The sequence below is a fragment of the Astyanax mexicanus genome, chromosome 4 (genome assembly GCF_023375975.1).
Source record: "Astyanax mexicanus isolate ESR-SI-001 chromosome 4, AstMex3_surface, whole genome shotgun sequence".
NCBI lineage: Eukaryota > Metazoa > Chordata > Actinopteri > Characiformes > Acestrorhamphidae > Astyanax > Astyanax mexicanus.
The window spans coordinates 41,080,128-41,098,460 of NC_064411.1; the positions used below are offsets into that span (position 1 = coordinate 41,080,128).

Sequence of the window (18,333 nt, forward strand, 5' to 3'; positions counted from 1 at the left end):
TGTTATTAAATGAACTGCTATGTTCTTAACTGAAGATATTTTCATTATTGTCAGATACTTAGTCATATATTAGGTCTCCACAACTCAAAAGCCAGACTTCAATGGCATTAGAGGCATGGTGCCCATAGCTTCATGTTTATCTTCTTCAGATCATGTTTCTATATTCTATTGGCAGTACGTAACATGGACTGGAGAGATGTGCATTTTCACATCTGTGTCAGCAATGGGTGTAACGTAAAATAGCTCAGCATCAAAGCTCAGAGATTTGACTGCTTGTCAATGTGAAGGACTAACCAATCACAGCGCAGGAGGCGGAGGATGATGAATTCGGGTGGGAAACAGGACTGTCTTGACTAAGCAGGCAGAGGATGGGAAGTCCACACTCTAATGTTTCTACCTGGCAAGCTGGATCTCTCCTGATGCAGGCTTGGAAATGATCATATGGGATTGTTTTGCGGGTGAATCTGCCGGATGCGATGCTTAACGGGTCGGATTAATGCTTGTTTTTTCTCTGGTTTTACCTGTTTTCAGTATGGTGGATGAGTAGATTTTGATAGGATTTTAATAAGGGGTTTCCCATCTTCAGCTGGACCACCGTCAGTGCCTTTGGTAAGTTCTATAATTTCTCAAATTTATAAATTAGTTTTGACTTAATTTTTGTTCTCAGACTGAGTTTTTTGTTTGCAGTGTTGCATTTTTCTCTTTTTGACGCTTTCTATTTACCTTATCTAGCTCTCAAATTCACTTATTATTATTTTGTTGTGCTTTCAGCTCTTTAGCTTTTTTATAATTTCGTTTTGAGCTTTTTCTGATCGCAAATTCAGTTTTACTGCACAGTATTTTTTTTTATATTTTTATTTTGTTTCAATATACCATCTAATCAGCTTTAAATATTTTGTTGGTTTTCTTTTTGCCTTTTTTTCAGCTCTCATATTAAGTATTTTTCTGTGTAGTTTTATTGCTTGTTTGCATTTTTGTACTGTTTATCGGATTTATAGTTTGATTAATGGTCAGATTATGTATTTTCCTGCTGTTAGATTTATTCATTACGTTTTTTCTCGTGTGATATATTTGGCTTTTTTCAATGTTATGTATTTTTTGTTGTAATTTTAATTTATTTTTATCATAAGGCACTTAAGTCTTTGCCATATATAGACTTTATTTAATTTAAAACTATTACAGGCTGTTTTTTTTATTTACATGTTTTTAATAGAGCTATTTTGATATCTCAGTGACTTTTTTATCTTTGCATATAAAACTGCATGTTCCAGGACTTTATAAATCAGCTCAGTTTTAAAGGCTGGAGGTTGATTCGAAGCAGTTTTGCAGGGTCAATGGCAACGTGAGGATCCGTGCAGCAGTTCCCGCGCCTCTGCACCATGCGCGCGCCCCGCGGAGAGTCGTCGTCCCTCCTCGCGCTCCTCTTCCTGCTTCTGGCTGAGGCGCGGGAAAGCGGCGCGTGTCCCGCATCGTGCGCGTGCTACGTGCCCACGGAGGTCCACTGCACCTTTCGGTACCTGAGCGCCATGCCCCGCGAGATCCAACCGGAGGTGCAGAGGATAAACCTGGGGTGAGGCGCGCGCAACCAGCACTCTCTCCAACACTTACAGCTTAAAAACTGTCCTTCTATACTCTTGCATTCACATTTATATTTCATATTTCTCATAATGTTTTCAGTGGTTTCATATTTCTTTTCATGATATTCGAACTATTCGATCTATTTCTAGACATCCTTTTGAAATAATGTTTGGTCCATTTGCAAATAAGTGAACCAATCCTTTATATTATTTAACTTAAATAATTTAACATTTAGGGGAGAGTAAAATTTATGGTGCCAAGATTTCATTACTTTTAAATACGAAAATATCCCAACTTTTCACAACTTTAGCTATGTCTGTTTTAAGTTGATTTATTAGTATCTAAGTATTATCTAAATAAGCTAGATGTTTCCAACACTGGAGTTCAACAAAAAAAATAAATTTATAAAGAAAACAGAACCCTTAAAACTACTGTGTAAAAAAATGTCAGAAAGCTGATGTCTCTCATCAAATAAATAAATAATAATACATGTTCAATAGTTTATTTAGAGTTCCTTTACTCTTATAGCCTATAGCTTACATTCTTCTCAGAAATAAGCAAACACATTAAATGATGTTGAGGTCAGGACTCTGAGATGCTCAGCTTATTTTTATGGAAACACCCAAAACCTTGTTTGATATACAAATCACCTGCAGCAAGAGAAGATTTCGCTTTCCTCCTGTCTGAAAGACATCTAAAACATACAAGTCCTTTTTTACCAATTTTTCAACATCCCCATTTTCACCTACCTTTCATTTACATTTATGTTGCTTATGCAAGTGGATAATCGCACAACTAATCTCCTGTTCTGTGAAATATTTTCTGGAACTTGAACTTGCACTTAATGCAAGTAACTATTTTGATTGTAAATAAACATGGTCTCTGGCATGTCCACAATACTGTACATGGAGGTGTGTAGGTATGCATGCTGTACATTCAGTTATTTCTGTTTGTGAATAAAAATATCAGGTGTACTGTATTTTTCGGACTATAAGGTGTACTTAAAATCCTTAAATTTTCCAAAAAATCGACAGTGCGCTTTATAATCCGGTGTGCCTTAGGTATGAATTCTACCAGTCAATGGGTTTTCAGTTTTCAGTGAAGTTTCTCCAGCTCTATGGCTAGGTGCAGCAGCATTAGCATTAGGTGCTAACCGCAGCTAACTGCAGTTCTTTTGCCGTTCAGAGGCGAGTTTACCGGAGCCCTCAAGGTTCTTAAGTCTAGCGCTTTCAGGCGGCATGTACATCCCGCTAACACTGTGGTTAGCGGCTGAATGCTAATGCTGCTGCACCGAGCCTTAGAGCAGGAGAAACTTCACTAAAAACTCACCCTTAGACAAAATACTAGAATTCTAAGCTTACTGTAAATAAACGGAAGCGCTTTACTCACCCGTTCTAATATTTTTCAAGTCTAAAAAATATTGTAATGAAAACATTATTTGCTTTACTACTCAATCAAGTAGGGTCTACCAGTACTCAAATAAAATATACCAACATTCAAATAGAGTCTACAAGTTCTTAACCCTTGTGTGGTGTTCGGGTCGGTGGGACCCGTTTTAATTTTTCATCAAATGATACTAAAAAAATATTTTTTCCAACTCAAACTCATTGGCATTGGCTCAGTTTTTGTGAAAAACATATATTAAAACACATTTTCGATAAACACACACTGTACACCCCCCCCCACACACACATTTATATTACATACATTCTGTTTGGCCAGGGGTTAATAAACATTGCTTCATTTGTAAATTTGAAACTAAACAAATTTTCTACTCATATCTTGAGTTTAATTCATTTTCTTTTACATTTTATTAAAAACTAATAAAAAAAAGAGTAGCACTTTTTGAAAGAAATGTAACATAAGAAAGGTAAAGGGCAAATATTAACCATGGAAGCTGTTTATATTGCTTGCAATTTAGGTGAAGCAAGCATGTGTAAAGCATTTGAATGTAAAATTGCTTAATTTTGCTGAATTAAATACAATTAACAAAGTAAACGAGTAACAAAAATATGAACACCACACAAGGGTTAAGTTGGGCCTTCAAATATTCCAGTGGGATTTCCCATTGCTTAAGGGTCTACCAGTACTTAAGTAGGGTCTTCCAATACTAATAAAATAATAAAAATAATCTCTGTTATTTGTTGTGTTTTAGGTATAACAGTCTAACAGCAATAAGAGAAAATGAACTGCTTGGACTGGCAAACCTGGAGTTATTGATGCTGCACAGCAACATGATCCAGACTATTGAAAACAGGGCGTTCTCCAGTCTTAAATCCCTTCAGGTAAGGAATGTGGCATGTTGTTACATTTCCTGCATTTTACACCCTGCAAGCTAATGAATTATATAATCAAACAGCCTGGATACACTGAGGTCATGATGGTGTGATGCGAGAATATCTGTGCAACAGCTGTTCAGTCCAGCAGATGTGGTCTAGTAGACAACAGACAAATCTTCAAATCTTCAGTTTAAGAAACAAGAAATGATTTTGGACTTGCAAGTGAGTTAGATTTATTGATTTTAAAGAGGAAATACAGTACCAGTCAAAGTTTGGACACACCTTCTCATTCAATGCTTCATTGCTATTTATTTATTTTTCTATTAATGGGGTGGTCCTGATGAGAGCCAGTTTCATCATTACGTTTTTGATGTTCTTTTTTGGACTGTAATTGAGGATACTTTCAGATTGACTGACCTTCATTTCTTAAATTATTTTTCTTTACTTAGTTGAGTGTTTATTGCCATAATATGGATTAGAATATTACTTAAATAGGGTCATTCACTGTATACCAACTCTACCTCTATATAACTTTACAACTGATGCTCCCAAACACTTTAGAAGGGCAAGGAATTCAAGTAATTAACTCTTGAAAAGTTCAACACAGCTGTTAACTGAAAGCTGAACATTTCAGGTGACTCTACCTCATAAAACTGAGTGAGAAAATACAAAATTGTCATCTAGGCAAAGGTGCTACTTTGATTAATCTAAACTATGAATATATTCTGCTTTGTTTAACACTTAACATAATTCCATATTTTCTTCTTCCTAGTTTGAAGGAATTTAGTATTAATTAACAATGCAGGACATTTTTTAATTATAAATTTACTGGTACTGTGTATAATTTTTATAGGGGAATTAGATAATATTGATAAATATTAATTTATGTATAAACCACAAAACGGTGGGCATTTTTTATCCTGATCCAAGTTTTATTAAAGAACATGGAATAGCTCCTTTTCTATTAAATAAGTGATTCAGAAGTCTCCTAACATTTAATATCCATTTCAAATCCTATAGTGCAAATTGGAAAATAGGAAAACACAGCATAGGGGAGACACCAGAATTAAAAACATGTATTTGCATTAAGAAAACAATCACCACATGTTTAATACATGTCTATACATTAAGTGTGAGCCTTGAGGTGCACACTCCGATAACTAAACACTGAAACAGCTGTAAAAACATACAGTGATGCATGAGATCCTAAAGGGACAGCATAATGAAACCCACTGAAACCACAGCTATGAATACACTCTATGTCTGAACATTTGTAGACATCCCTTCTAATAAATGCATTAAGCTACTTAAGATAATATAAGTTGCACCTGAACGTAAATTAGCATCATGCCTAATATCAGGTGTGGGTTAGAGAGGTATAAAGCTCCCCAGCACTGAGTGTTGAGCAGTGGAGCTGTGTGCTCTGGAATGATGGGGTTTCATTCAAAACGATCATCTACACTGTAAACCCCTAACTTGTTTGAACCCAAATTAAATAAGTCTGTTTTACATAAAATTGGATATTTCTAAACATTATTCAACTATTTTGAGTCAGCTGGACATTTGTGGGCACATATATAACTTAGTTTAGTCTGTTGCCATTGGTAGCTTCTTTTCCATTGGCTTCTGGCGCAAGCTATCTGCATACTGGGTGTGTCCCCCAGTTTCTGACACTCGCCGTCAGTGTGTTGTGATTTCCCTCGTGCTACCTTAGGTTAACTTGTAGATTATATACTATGATTAACTGCTTGGTCTCTGTGTTGTAGGCTGTAAGAACAAGCATCATTTTCTGAGCTGCAGTAACTCTGTGTTGGCTGTGCTCTCAATATTGTTCACTCTATAGCTAATTTATGCGAATTAATGATTTAATAAGAAAAGGCTACTAATTTAAGCTTGTTTTTTGTCATTGTTTATTTTGATTTTTTTTTTTTTTTGATTTTTTTATTTCATGCCGCTAGTTTTAAAATCTTTGGCATATGCATGATCAAAAACAACTAAATGAAATAATTGCAATAAACTTAAACAAGTAAGATAGACCGGTTGTGCAATAGGTACTTTTACTTAAAAGGTTAAGTTTAAGGTACACCACATTTTGAATGTCAAGTACTTATGCTTTGTCTGTTGAACTTAAAGATGAATGTTTGTTCAACTCCATACAGTAATAAAAATTACTTAAAAAAAATAAGTTTTGAAAACTTAATAATTTTGAGGCAAAGAATTGCCTCAAATTATTTGAGTAGACTTAACTTATTTGGGTTTACAGTGTCACATCCTAATTTTACTAACACTATTGTCGATAAATGCAATCAAATCCTCACAGCAATGCTCCACAATAAAGTTTTGGACAAGGTCCATCTATCTACTTGTCCAGAGCTTCCAAATCCACTTTTTTTCTTTTAGAAAAATACTACATATTTTGAGAAGCTTGAGACATCTTCCACTCTTATCATTCAAAATGTTGAAATGTTGACCAAAAAGTTTGGATTGACCCATGTGTGTAATATTAATTTATGTTGTAACCATTCAACCAACATGTGGTTGTAGAAACTATTGATTTGGTTATTTATGTGCCTCTTTAGGTGCTAAAAATGAGTTACAATCGAGTGAAGGAGCTGCAAAAGGAGACATTTCAAGGCCTGGATAATTTACTGCGTCTCCACATGGACCACAATCACATTGAATTCATCCATCCAGAGGCCTTCTACAGACTAACATCTCTACAGCTGGTGCACCTTGAGGGCAACCTGCTCCAACAACTTCATCCAGACACCTTTGTAACCCTGAGACACAGCCAGATTTTCAAATACTCACCAATCAAGACTATTTATCTGTCTGACAATGCCTTGACCTCTCTGCCCGCTACTGTGTTCTCTGGCTGCTACCAGCTAGAGAATCTCTTCCTCAATGGAAACCCATGGTCATGTGACTGTAAGATGGACTGGTTCGCAGCATGGATGAAGAAGAATCCAGGTACTTGAGAGCTTGTTTTATTTTTTTGGACCTGTAAGCTTAGTTCTAAGTGTTTGTTTGGTGAATGTTGGATGTCATAAATGGTAATGTTGCTGAGGATTCTGAACAGATTCAGTTTCAGTGTGAATCCAAACACTTTAGTAGGGGAAAAAATCAGAAACAGTGAAAAGTGTAAAGTATTGGGGCACCTTCATGTTTATTGTTTCTTTAAAAAAAAGGAATAAAAATAGTGTCTCCTGCTTTTGTTGGAATAACTGTTGCTACTGTCCAGAGTGGACATTCAGCAATTAGAGCATTAGTGAAGCAGGAAGTTGGAGGATTACCATGCTACCCCATCTCCAACTCCTCAAGTCCTCATCCTAAATGTATTGAATGGAGCACCATCAGTCCAGAGAACCACTATTCTCTGCCTGCCCAAAAATTACAGACCTATTAGTATTTTATCTATAGTTTCCAAAGTGTTAGACAAACTTGTAGTAAAGCAGTTTCAATTCAATTTACTATCCATTCAGTAGAAACAGCAATTTGCTATATTCAACAAGTCATTGGTAATTGGTAATTGGTACAATTGGTAAAATAGAAGCAAACTTCCTGTTTACTACCCTTGATTTCACAAGCAACTCTAGAGGATCAGGTGTTCTTAAATTTTGCATTTATACTATAGTATATTCGGTGTTGTACAAAGTGTTATATAGGTCTAGATGTAATCATTCTATTTATCAAACCTGTTAAATATATTTTGATGAAAATTATATGTTTTTTTCCATTGGAAATTCCACCAAATTAATCCATATGTGTGGAGTACTTAAGGGTTAAGAATTGAAAAGGCATACTACTGAAAGACACTATACAGTTATGTGGATTTCAAATGAAGCAAGTACGATTAAAATTAAGTTTACTGGTTCAATCCAATTAACAAATAACAAAACAAAGTTACAATCATTTTTCTGCCAAGCCTCCTCATTTCAGGGGCTCAAAAGTAATGGAGTAAGCATGCAGGGCCCAAACTATATAGATTTTGTCACTGGTCCAAATATTTTTGGATCTAAAAGTATTATGTGTATAGACACTATATATCAATAGTGGATTTTATTAGCCTAACATACCTCTGCTGAATGGTAGAGAAGGTACAATCAGGTTGCTTTAAGTTCAAAACGTTCTTTTATAAGATATAGTGAGCAAAAACTAGGGTTAAAATTAGATTAAAAAAAGATTTTTTTTGTTGTAAAAATGATAAGTCAATCAAAATCATCAACTGCATCAATAATCAACTGCATTCTCTACTTACAGGTGTCCTCAAATGCAAGCGAGACAAAAAATTTGCTGGAGAGCAGCTCTGCCCCATCTGCGAATCGCCAGTTTCCTCCAGAGGCAAACATATCTTTCATCTGGCGAGTGTTGCATACTCTTGTTCTAAGCCATGGATTTACCCCCATTTGAAACAGAAGAACATCACGATGGATGAGAGCAGCTACACTCCAGTTTTTCCCAAGGACTTCATTGCGCCAATCGGGATGATTGAAATGAACATTACAGACCAGTTTCACAACGATGCTACCATTGCATGTGTTGTACAGAGACCTGGAGGACTGGAAAACTTGAACGTCACCCAAGGAGTGAGGGGTGAAGATGTTACAACACTCTCTGCTTCTGTGACCACGTCGCTCGTTTGTAACATCGACTACGAGCATATCCGTCGGCTCTGGAGCGTTTTGGCAACTTACAGTGACACTCCAATGGTACTTGAGAGGGGGCTTCTCCTCACCATGCCCCCTGCGATGATCTACAAGTACAAGCAAGCCAGGTCAAGTAGTGATGAAATCTTTACAGGGATTGAAGCAGAGATTAAGGCGAATCCTGGATGGTTGATGCAAGATGTTATTAGCTTGCAGCTGGACCGCACCACAACCACATATTCAACCCTCCATATCAAATATTCATCCAATGTTGAAATGAACATTGAAAGCAATAAAGTACAAAGAGATCAGTACAGCTGGACTATGATCAAAAGGGATAACCAGACCAGGACAGAGTCTTCGGTACTTTCTGGAGGGGTGGCTGAACTGAATTGTCAAACCAGTGGTCATCCCAAACCCTCCATAGAGTGGATATTACCAGATGGAAGTAAGGTTCGGGCACCGTATACTAGCGAGGACCGGAGGATTGTGATTTCAAATGATGGGAAGCTTACCTTAAGGTCGGCAGACAACTCTGATGCTGGCGTCTACCGTTGTATCGCAACAAACTATCTGGATGCAGATGTACTTTCCTTTAGGGTCACCGTGTTGTCTCCAGATGTTGAGGAGGAGGAGGTCAATGGAGTAAAGCTGTCACGTTCAGTGGGTGAGAGCTTACGTCTTGACTGTGAAGAAACAAGTAGCCCACAAGCCTCTGTTCAATGGATCCTGCCAGACCACACTGTCATGGTAAAGTCTTATGGAAACAAAAAGCTCTACCAAAATGGCACTTTGGGAATATATGGACTGACCGAACGGGACCAGGGATTTTACAGATGTTTAACTGCTAATGATCTTGGGGTAGATTTGCTTGTCTCACTTGTAACAGTTTCAAATAATGGCTCTAAACAGGTAGCAGTAACAGCAGATATAGAAGGGTCTGGTGATGACATGCAGCCAAACACAGAAGAAGATAGACTCAATCTTCAAAGTGAAGATCTTACCAGGGTACGCCAGGAATCAAGAACACTCACCTCAGACCGTCCATATCCTAGGCTCAGACCCTCTCTACGTAGGGGACCAACTAATAGGCAAGGTGGCAGCAGACGCCCTGGATGGTCTAGAAGGATTTTTGACAAAGGATCTAGGCAGGTCGACCCTGAGCAGATGGCAGATTTTATTAAGAGATCTCAAAAAAATAAACCAGTAATAGAGAAATCCGAAGCTGATAAAGGGCTCTCTGTTGACAGTGAGGCAGGTTCAGGCAATGAAATTATTGAAGGTGACCAATTCACGCCTAGTCAAGTCACAACAATAGTTCCAGAACTTCCAGAAAATCATTATGTGAATGTTGTCACCACTAGAGACCCACTAGACAACAAGAACAGTGAGAACAGTGCTGCTACTACTATAGATGAAGTCATAAGTAGCGACCCAAGCACTTTTACTTTGACAACAGTAGAAAACCGTATGAATACAATGACAACAGGTTCATACTCCTACACAGATGCCACCCCAATGCAAGCCAGTGTTACCCTTAGAAACCATGCATTCCAAAGGGATGAGACAACACCCCTAATGGATTATTCAGTGACGACTAGCGATATCAAATTTGATAGCTTTGAAAAGAGTACAATCCAGCCTCTACAACCAGTTACTTTAAAATTTACAGTCACTGAGAACATGGATGAAACAGAGCTTCAGTTTTCTGGGGATACCTCAGAGACCGTAACTGAGATAATTCCACGTCCTGGAACAAACCCTGCAGTACACACTTCCACAGATCCTGCAAGCCAGACCACTTTCACAGCGGTCACCACAACAGAAAGAGAGCAAGACGAGATCACATTTCATACTACTCAAAAAATCAAGTCTCCTCGCCTTCCACCTGGATCCACCATCATCTCCCACCAGCAGATACACATCATTCCTCCCAATAAAAAGCGACCAGGAAGGAGACGGAACTTCCCAAGCAGACGCAGGATTATCCGGCCAAACAAAATCACAGACATACAGTCATTGTTGGATAAATTTAAAATGCCATCTGTGAAGCATGAGGGTAATGTCACTGTTCCGTACAGAGTTGAGTTGACTACAGACTGTAGACAATGTGGAGATCTGTCAACTGTAAAATCCAAGACAGCAATAGAACAAACAGTTGTCACTCCAACTAGCAGTGCAGTGCCAATCTCTACTTTGAAAAAGACAGAAAAACCACTCACTACCTTCACTACAACACTAAGCACACCACTTGTAACTTCCGCAAAGATTTTTACAAAGTCAAATTCCATCAAAGAAACAAAGAAACAATCAAAATCAAATGCTGCCAGTGAATATTCTACTGAGCAAAAGCCAACTCAAGATCCTTTGAAGAAAATGTCAACCACTATTGCAGCTACAACCACAACCACCAAGTCTTCTAAAGTCATACGAGGAAAGATACCATGGCACAAATTATTTGGAGGCAAAGGAAGTCAGAGGGAAATCCTTAACAGGCTTAGAAAACCAGTTAAACCACCCACTACAACACAGAGCACAACATCAGCTCTAGCAACGACCACAACACCAACACCGTCAAGGGTCATAACTACTCTACCTACTGCAGGATCGATAGTCTCACCAATGACTGCCTCTCCTTCTGTGCTACAAAAGAATCAAGACACCTCCGAGACATCCTCTGATGACTTCTCAGGATCTTCATCATTTACAGAATCACAGACATCATACACAGTGCTAACTTCATTTACAACCACCAGTCCATCTAAGAGTTTCCACACCACAGCTGCACCACAAAGGCCTGCAGCTACACCTACATCTGGATCCAGGTTGTCCACAGCTACAGAATCCCAGATTACTCCAATTCTGCCAGCCCCACCAACAATTCGAACTACATCCAAAGAAGATACCTTTGAGTCAAGTTCCTCTGGTTATAGCCCAGGAGAGTCTGGAGGTTTTGTTGGCAGACCTTGGAGAAATCGAAAGCCAGGTTTCCATAGACGACGTTTCAGAGGAAGAAGGCCAATGAAGAAAACAACAAAGCAAGCTCCAACTACCAAATTTACTACACTGGGAACCACCTCCACAGCCCCACAGCCAGAGTTAAGAGTACAAAAGCCCTTGCATACACCTAATCGAGAGTTAGAGAAATCCAAAACATCTGGTAGTAAACATTCTGAAATTGAAGACAAGAAAAAACAAGCCAAAACCACCATTTCCCCAAAAACCTATACTACATCAACCATTGAACCTACAACAAGTTATCCAACAACTTATAGAACTACATACACTCCAAGGCCATACACCACTCCACAGTCCCAATTAGTCCACAGTAACACAAGAGGACAACGCAGAAGGTTTCAAACCCAGAGACCCGTGATTAGAAGAGTACGACCAGGCACTAGTAAAAAAGTACCAGATCATAAACGTGGGGACAGACTGGGACAACCCAAGCCCACAGCTTCATCTGTAAAGGACAAGGACAGATCTAAGGAGAGGACAAGTTCTGAGAAAACAATAACGTTCGACACAGTAACCGTTCTCTCAGCAGAAGAAGGCTACAAGGGTAGTTCAGTTCCCTACAACAGTGACATTGCCAATGGACTCACAGAGACTTACGATCACACTACAGGCTATGACACTACATCATCGAATACCATTGGCTTTCAGTCGACTACAAACGACATGTCCCGCAAGCCAAGAATTGTTGGAGGAAATGCAGCCAGTTTTACAGTCGATTCCAATTCTGACGCTTTCCTGCCTTGCGAGACAACAGGCAACCCTGAACCTGCCATCAGCTGGAAAAGAGTCTCTTCAAGTACAGGTATACACCACATAGCCTGTTTCACTTTGATAAATTGTTCAAATAAATGCAGAAATATTAATGCATTATTGCTGTCCATTGCAAGAAAACACAAAATGCCGTTTAAAATGAAGGTTTTCTTTATTAAGAGAGAAAGCCTACATGGCCCTTCAAACCTACGTGGCCCTGTGTGAAAAACACTTTTTACATTGGGCCATTTTTTCTCTCCTAAATTATGACAACCTTCATTTAAAAACTGCATTTTGTATATAATATTTAAATTAGTCTGATGATCTGAAATATTTGAAAAACCTGCAAAAAACTAAGAAATCATTAAGGCAGTGAAGCTGATATAGTTTACTATAGTTAATAGGTGTATATTACTTTCAGTAATCATATTCACCTTCATGTAGATGCTGTGTGAGTTTCCCATTACACCACAAAATCTGATTTCTGGTTTCTGATTTCTATTTTTTTGTCTCTGTTTAATTTTAGGCAGTAGCTTAACCCTCAAAGGCAAAATGGGTAAATTCCAAGTATTCAAAAATGGAACATTACTGATCGGAAATGCCAACGTCAAAGACCGAGGACAGTATCTTTGCCTGGCTGAGAATGATTACGGCTCGGACAAACTCGTGGTCACGCTGTCTGTTCTGGCTTATCCCTCACGGATACTCGAGCCAAAAGTGAGAGAGATCAAGGTGCACTCTGGGAAAACCGTTGAGATAAACTGCAAGACAGAGGGCAGGCCAGTGCCTGTGGTGTCATGGATCCTAGCAAACCAAACTCAACTCAGGGGTCAAAACAATGAGCATAGCAGAGTAAAAGTTACACCAGGGGGTACTCTGATTATCCAACAGGTGTCTACTTTTGACAGAGGTCACTATAAGTGCATGGCTAGTAATCCAGCTGGTATAGACACTGCCACTGTGCGACTGCATGTGGTGGCAGCACCTCCTGGCATCTCGGAAGAAAAAAGACAGCTGATGAGAGCTGAGGCTGGACAGAGCGTCTGGATTCCCTGTACAGCACACGGAGACCCGCAGCCCATCGTACATTGGGTTTTGTTTGACGGGACCATTGTAAGACAGTTTTACTCTGACTATAGAACGTCTGCCTTTGCAAATGGTACTCTTCACTTGAAAAACTTGGATATCTCTGATAGTGGGAAATACGAATGCATTGCTACAAGTTCCACAGGATCGGAGAGGCGGGTGGTCACTCTGTCTGTGGAAAAAACAGACAGCGCTCCTCAAATAACTGAGATTTCAGACCGAAGAACAGAGCTTATGTATGGTGCTCAACTTCAACTCAACTGCACTGCAACTGGAAACCCTAAACCCAGAATTATCTGGAGGCTTCCTTCCAAAGCCCTTGTGGATCAGTACCACAGGTGAGTATCTAGATAACCATACCTGTATAAGTCATGAGGTGCTATCCTGTGACGGAGGATAAAAGAGAAACAGAAATACTACAGACTATAATTATTGAACAACAAAATGCTCCTATATGCTCAGTTAACCTAATAAAATGAACAGTGAGTCTAGAAATATTTTCAGTGTGAGAGTAGTTTTAATGTTATTACTGGCTGGTTTAGATGTTTGTTTGTCTGGAAAATTTAAACCTGTGATCAGTCACAGATGCCTATTATCTAATATATGCAAGTCAAGACTTCTTATTTTTCTCTTTCTATACATTTTCCTTTTTATTAATGTCTCACAACAAGCCACATCTTGCTACAAAATGTCCATAAAGCAAAAGTTGCTCCAGCCTCGCCAATATTTAATTAATTAACTGTTGTGCACACTTGGCAAAAGCTGAAGGGAAGCATAAAAACAGAGGAGCTGTTGGACATTTACTAAAATAGAACAGATGAACACAGAAACACAACCTCTAAACAGGCCTTTTCTTCACTATTTCTTTGGATGCACATATTACATTAGGTCTACAGAACTGTTGAAAAACTCATATTGTACAAGTAGTGGTGGACAACAATAAAGTAACTGTAATTTAATACTGGTCATAAGTAATGAGATGAGTAAGTAAGTGATGAGATTTTACCAAAAAGATAAACCTAAAGATCATCCAAAGCTATCATTTTTCACGTTCTCGTCCTGTTCTGTGTCTCTCATGTCTGTTTCTGTGTTTTTTCCTGCCCTCCTGTTTGTTTACATATGTGTTTTTATGTGTGCTCATTTGTAACTCTGTCCCCTCGTTACCTGTCCCCAGGTGTGTCCTCTTCCGTGTGTATATATAGTCCCTTTGTCTTAGTTTCCAGAGTCGGTTCTTGTACATTTTTTGTAAAGGTTGCGTTTCATTGTGTTCTGTTTCATTAAGTTCTAGCTCATATGTTCTGTTTTGTTTTGTTTTATTATTTTTATTTAATAAATACCTCACATTTGCATCCACCTCTGCGTCTCCTTGCTGCAGCATGACAACATTAGATCTGCTGGAATTTGTGTGTTGGCGACTTCTGTCGCAAATTGTTTTTGCACCAAAACTCTAACTGTCTCTTTTTTTTTGTTCCAGAATGGGCAGCCGCATCCAGGTGCTAAAGAATGGCACACTCATCATCGACTCAGTCAGCGAGAAGGATGCTGGGGACTACCTCTGTGTTGCTCGCAGCAAGGTTGGAGATGATCTGCAGCTAATGAAGGTCTCTGTGTCTATGACAGCAGCTAAAATCGAACCCAAGATTGTTGGCAAGAAGCAGGTACCTTACGGCAAGGACCTAAAGGTAGACTGCAAAGCCTCTGGTGCCCCCATTCCAGATATTTCGTGGGGTTTACCAGATGGTACCTTAGTGAACAGTGCCCTCCAAGCAGACGACAACAGGGGAGGACGATCCAAACGTTACGTCTTGTTTGGTAATGGAACGCTGTTCCTGAATAGAGTAGGGATGGAGGAAGAGGGTGACTACACATGCTATGCAGAGAACACCCTGGGCAAAGATGAAATGCATGTTCACATCACTGTTGTAACAGCTGCACCTCGGATTCGCACTCCAAGGCTTACCTATGCCAAGGTTAGGCCAGGAGGGAACATCCGCTTTGACTGTGAAGCCGTTGGAGAACCCAAACCAAAGATTTTGTGGATGCTACCGTCCAGTGACATGATTGCAGCATCAAACGAACGATATTTGATGCACGTCAATGGATCTCTGGATATCCGTGATATCAAGTTAACGGATGCTGGAGAGTACGTCTGCATGGCCCGCAATGCTGCAGGTGATGAGAGCAAGGTATACAAGTTGGACATTGATGGCAATCCACCAGTGATCAATGGCTATTACCAGAACAGGACTGTGGTCAAAGACACAGCAGCAAAGTACTCTAGGAAGCTAATCGACTGCAAGGCAGAAGGGGATCCAATTCCAAAGATTACGTGGATAATGCCAGACAACATCTTTCTCCCAGCTCCGTACTATGGGAGCAGGATCAACGTCCACTACAACGGCACCCTAGAGATACGTAACGTTCGACCTACAGACACAGCAGAGTTCATCTGCATGGCACGGAATGATGGCGGGGAAGCTGTGATGGTGGTACAGCTGGAAGTAACCAGTCAGCTGATGAGACCGATCTTCAAAAACCCTTTCAACGAGAGGCTGGTGACTCGACTGGGGAAAACAACAATACTCAACTGTTCCGCTGATGGACAACCCCCGCCAGATATCTTCTGGACCTTACCCAATGGTACTCAGTTCCTTGAAGGGTCTAACAGGGATTCCCGCTATCACATTGGCAAGGAAGGCACCCTTGTCATCTACAACCCAAGCAAAGAGGATTCAGGAAGGTATCGCTGTGCCGCCAAGAACAAAGTTGGCTACATTGAGAAATTGATTGTCTTAGATATTGGACAAAAGCCTTACATTCTAACACGGCCAAGAGGGATTATCCGCAGTATGGCTGGGGAACCTCTTTATCTTCACTGTCTTGCTGATGGCAGCCCTCGACCCAACATCATTTGGTCCATTCCAGGCGGCCATGTCTTGAGCCGTCCTCAATCTTCTGGTCGGTACCAGCTGATGGACAATGGAACACTGCTCATACATCAAGCTAAGTTACATGACCGTGGGAACTATGTGTGCAGAGCAAGGAACAATGTAGGTGAGGCCATGCTCACCATACCTGTTCTCATCATTGCGTACCCACCTCGCATCACTAACGGACCTCCACCTGCTGTGAAGGCAATGGCAGGTACGGCAGTACAGCTCAATTGCATCGCTACTGGAATACCAAAACCTGACATTTCCTGGGAGCTGCCTGATCGGTCAGTTCTTTCCACAGCTGGACAGGGACGTCCTAGGGGTAGCGAACTTCTCCATCCACAGGGAACGCTTATAATCCAGAAGCCCACAGTTTCAGATTCTGGTGTCTACAAGTGCTTAGCAACTAATTTTCTTGGCACAGACACCAGAACCACATATATGAGGGTCATGTAGGGTGACAGGACTAATATTTCCAAATGATCTTGCATGTATGATGCCCTTTTTTTTGACATCTGACAACATCTAGCTCTGTGGATGCAAGTTACTGTCCAATATATGATGATGAACAATAATATGATGATGGTGCATGACAGACATTACATGGATTACACTGCTTGTGATAAGTTCAAGGTGCTAAAATCTGGATGTGAACATTGGTGCAGAGCTAAGCTGCTAGTCTCAGAAGCGAATGCAGATGGAGCAGTTATTGTAAAATAGAGTGTATGTAAGATTGCTTTGATGCATTGCTTTGATGGTTTTTGTTCAAAGCAGTGTTGGTTACACATCTTCCACAACAGATCATACAGTGTATTTGGAGAGAATTGTTTATATTTCTTTTTACTGACTTCATTTATATCGTCTGTTCTTTTTAACATGGAATTAATATATTTTGAATGAAAATATCACATTTCTTATTCTAATCATAGTATATGGTTTAGGCTCATTTGTGTAATATGTCTCCAAAAAAACAATCAAGCACATGTCTTGTGATTAATCAGGCAAATAAATATCACATTTTCCTTTCATATTTTTCTACCCAAACACTTTATTAGTGGAAAGCGACAGGTTTTCTAGTTTTATGTGTGTTTCAAAACTAAACTCAATAAAATGTTTTTTTTCCATTTTTAACATTATTTATAATTTTTTTGGACAACAAACCATACAGCATTCCCAAAACACATCAGGTAATTTCAAAATTCAATGTAAATTCAATATTTCAATTTAAATTTAAATTCATATTTTGCCGGCTGCAGGAATAACCAACCTGGCTGATTGGCCACCTTCAGTAACTAGTGGGAGGGGTCCACTTGAAGGCGATTCTGATAACAGTGTTGTACTTTCCTTTATTTACCATCACAAAATTTAAGGGGGCGCTCACACAGTTTGTTGTTGCATTCAATTCTTAACCCCTCGTTGTCTGGAGCTCCCAAGCCAACTTGGGGCCCTAGGCAATTGATTGGGAAGCTTGCCTTGTTGTAACGTGCTTGGTCCCTGAAATAATTGCAATCAACAATATTTAAGGCTATTTGTAAATGGTATTATAAAAGAATTGCATAACGATTTAATGACACCTTTTAAATGACAAAGAACTTTGAACAAAAAAATCCACTCTGCTTCATCATTAGTGTGTATACAAGATAATAAAAAAATATCAAGGTCAGCAAACATTATTGGGGTCATGTTCATATATATAACACAATACACCTTGGCATGTTCTCCTCCACCAGTCTTACACACTGCTTTTGGATAACTTTGTGCCACTCCTGGTGCAAAAATTCAAGCAGTTCAGTTTGGTTTGATGGCTTGTGATCAGCCATCTTCCTCTTGATTATATTCCAGAGGTTTTTAATTTGGTAAAATAAAGAAACTCATCATTTTTAAGTGGTCTCTTATTTTTTCCAGAGCTGTATATACAGTCTACAGTATTTCACCTTTAAGTCATTTTTAGGTTTAACCTGAAGCAACCCAGAAGCAAGAACGAAAAAAGGGAATGTTTCGGTCCATGAATAAAAATTAAATGAAAAATGATAATAAAGACAA

At 39.2% G+C, this 18,333-nt stretch overlaps 1 protein-coding gene across 2 annotated transcripts; it reads left to right on the forward strand.

Moving 5' to 3' along the window:
* The first annotated feature begins 383 nt into the window (after positions 1–383).
* On the forward strand, positions 384–17,396 carry igsf10 (immunoglobulin superfamily, member 10). 2 transcript variants are annotated; one of them, XM_022678812.2, is made up of 7 exons: positions 384–609; positions 1,322–1,570; positions 3,734–3,863; positions 6,437–6,827; positions 8,118–12,323; positions 12,798–13,695; positions 14,832–17,396. In XM_022678812.2, exons 2-7 carry the CDS (start codon positions 1,380–1,382, stop codon positions 16,744–16,746), a joined length of 7,731 nt encoding a protein of 2,576 aa, XP_022534533.2. In that variant the 5' UTR covers positions 384–609; positions 1,322–1,379; the 3' UTR covers positions 16,747–17,396. The 2 variants fall into 2 exon arrangements, with proteins under 2 accessions (XP_022534533.2, XP_049334772.1); XM_049478815.1 differs by having other exon boundaries at positions 1,330–1,570.
* Positions 17,397–18,333: the final 937 nt, after the last annotated feature.

Excerpts from the sequence above, each read along its gene's own strand:
- igsf10 (XM_022678812.2), top strand. The coding sequence starts at position 1,380 with ATGCGCGCGCCCCGCGGAGAGTCGTCGTCCCTCCTCGCGCTCCTCTTC. Across the intron at positions 3,864-6,436 it reads CCAGTCTTAAATCCCTTCAG|GTGCTAAAAATGAGTTACAA; the intron begins GTAAGGAATGTG and ends GTGCCTCTTTAG. Across the intron at positions 13,696-14,831 it reads CTTGTGGATCAGTACCACAG|AATGGGCAGCCGCATCCAGG; the intron begins GTGAGTATCTAG and ends TTTTTGTTCCAG.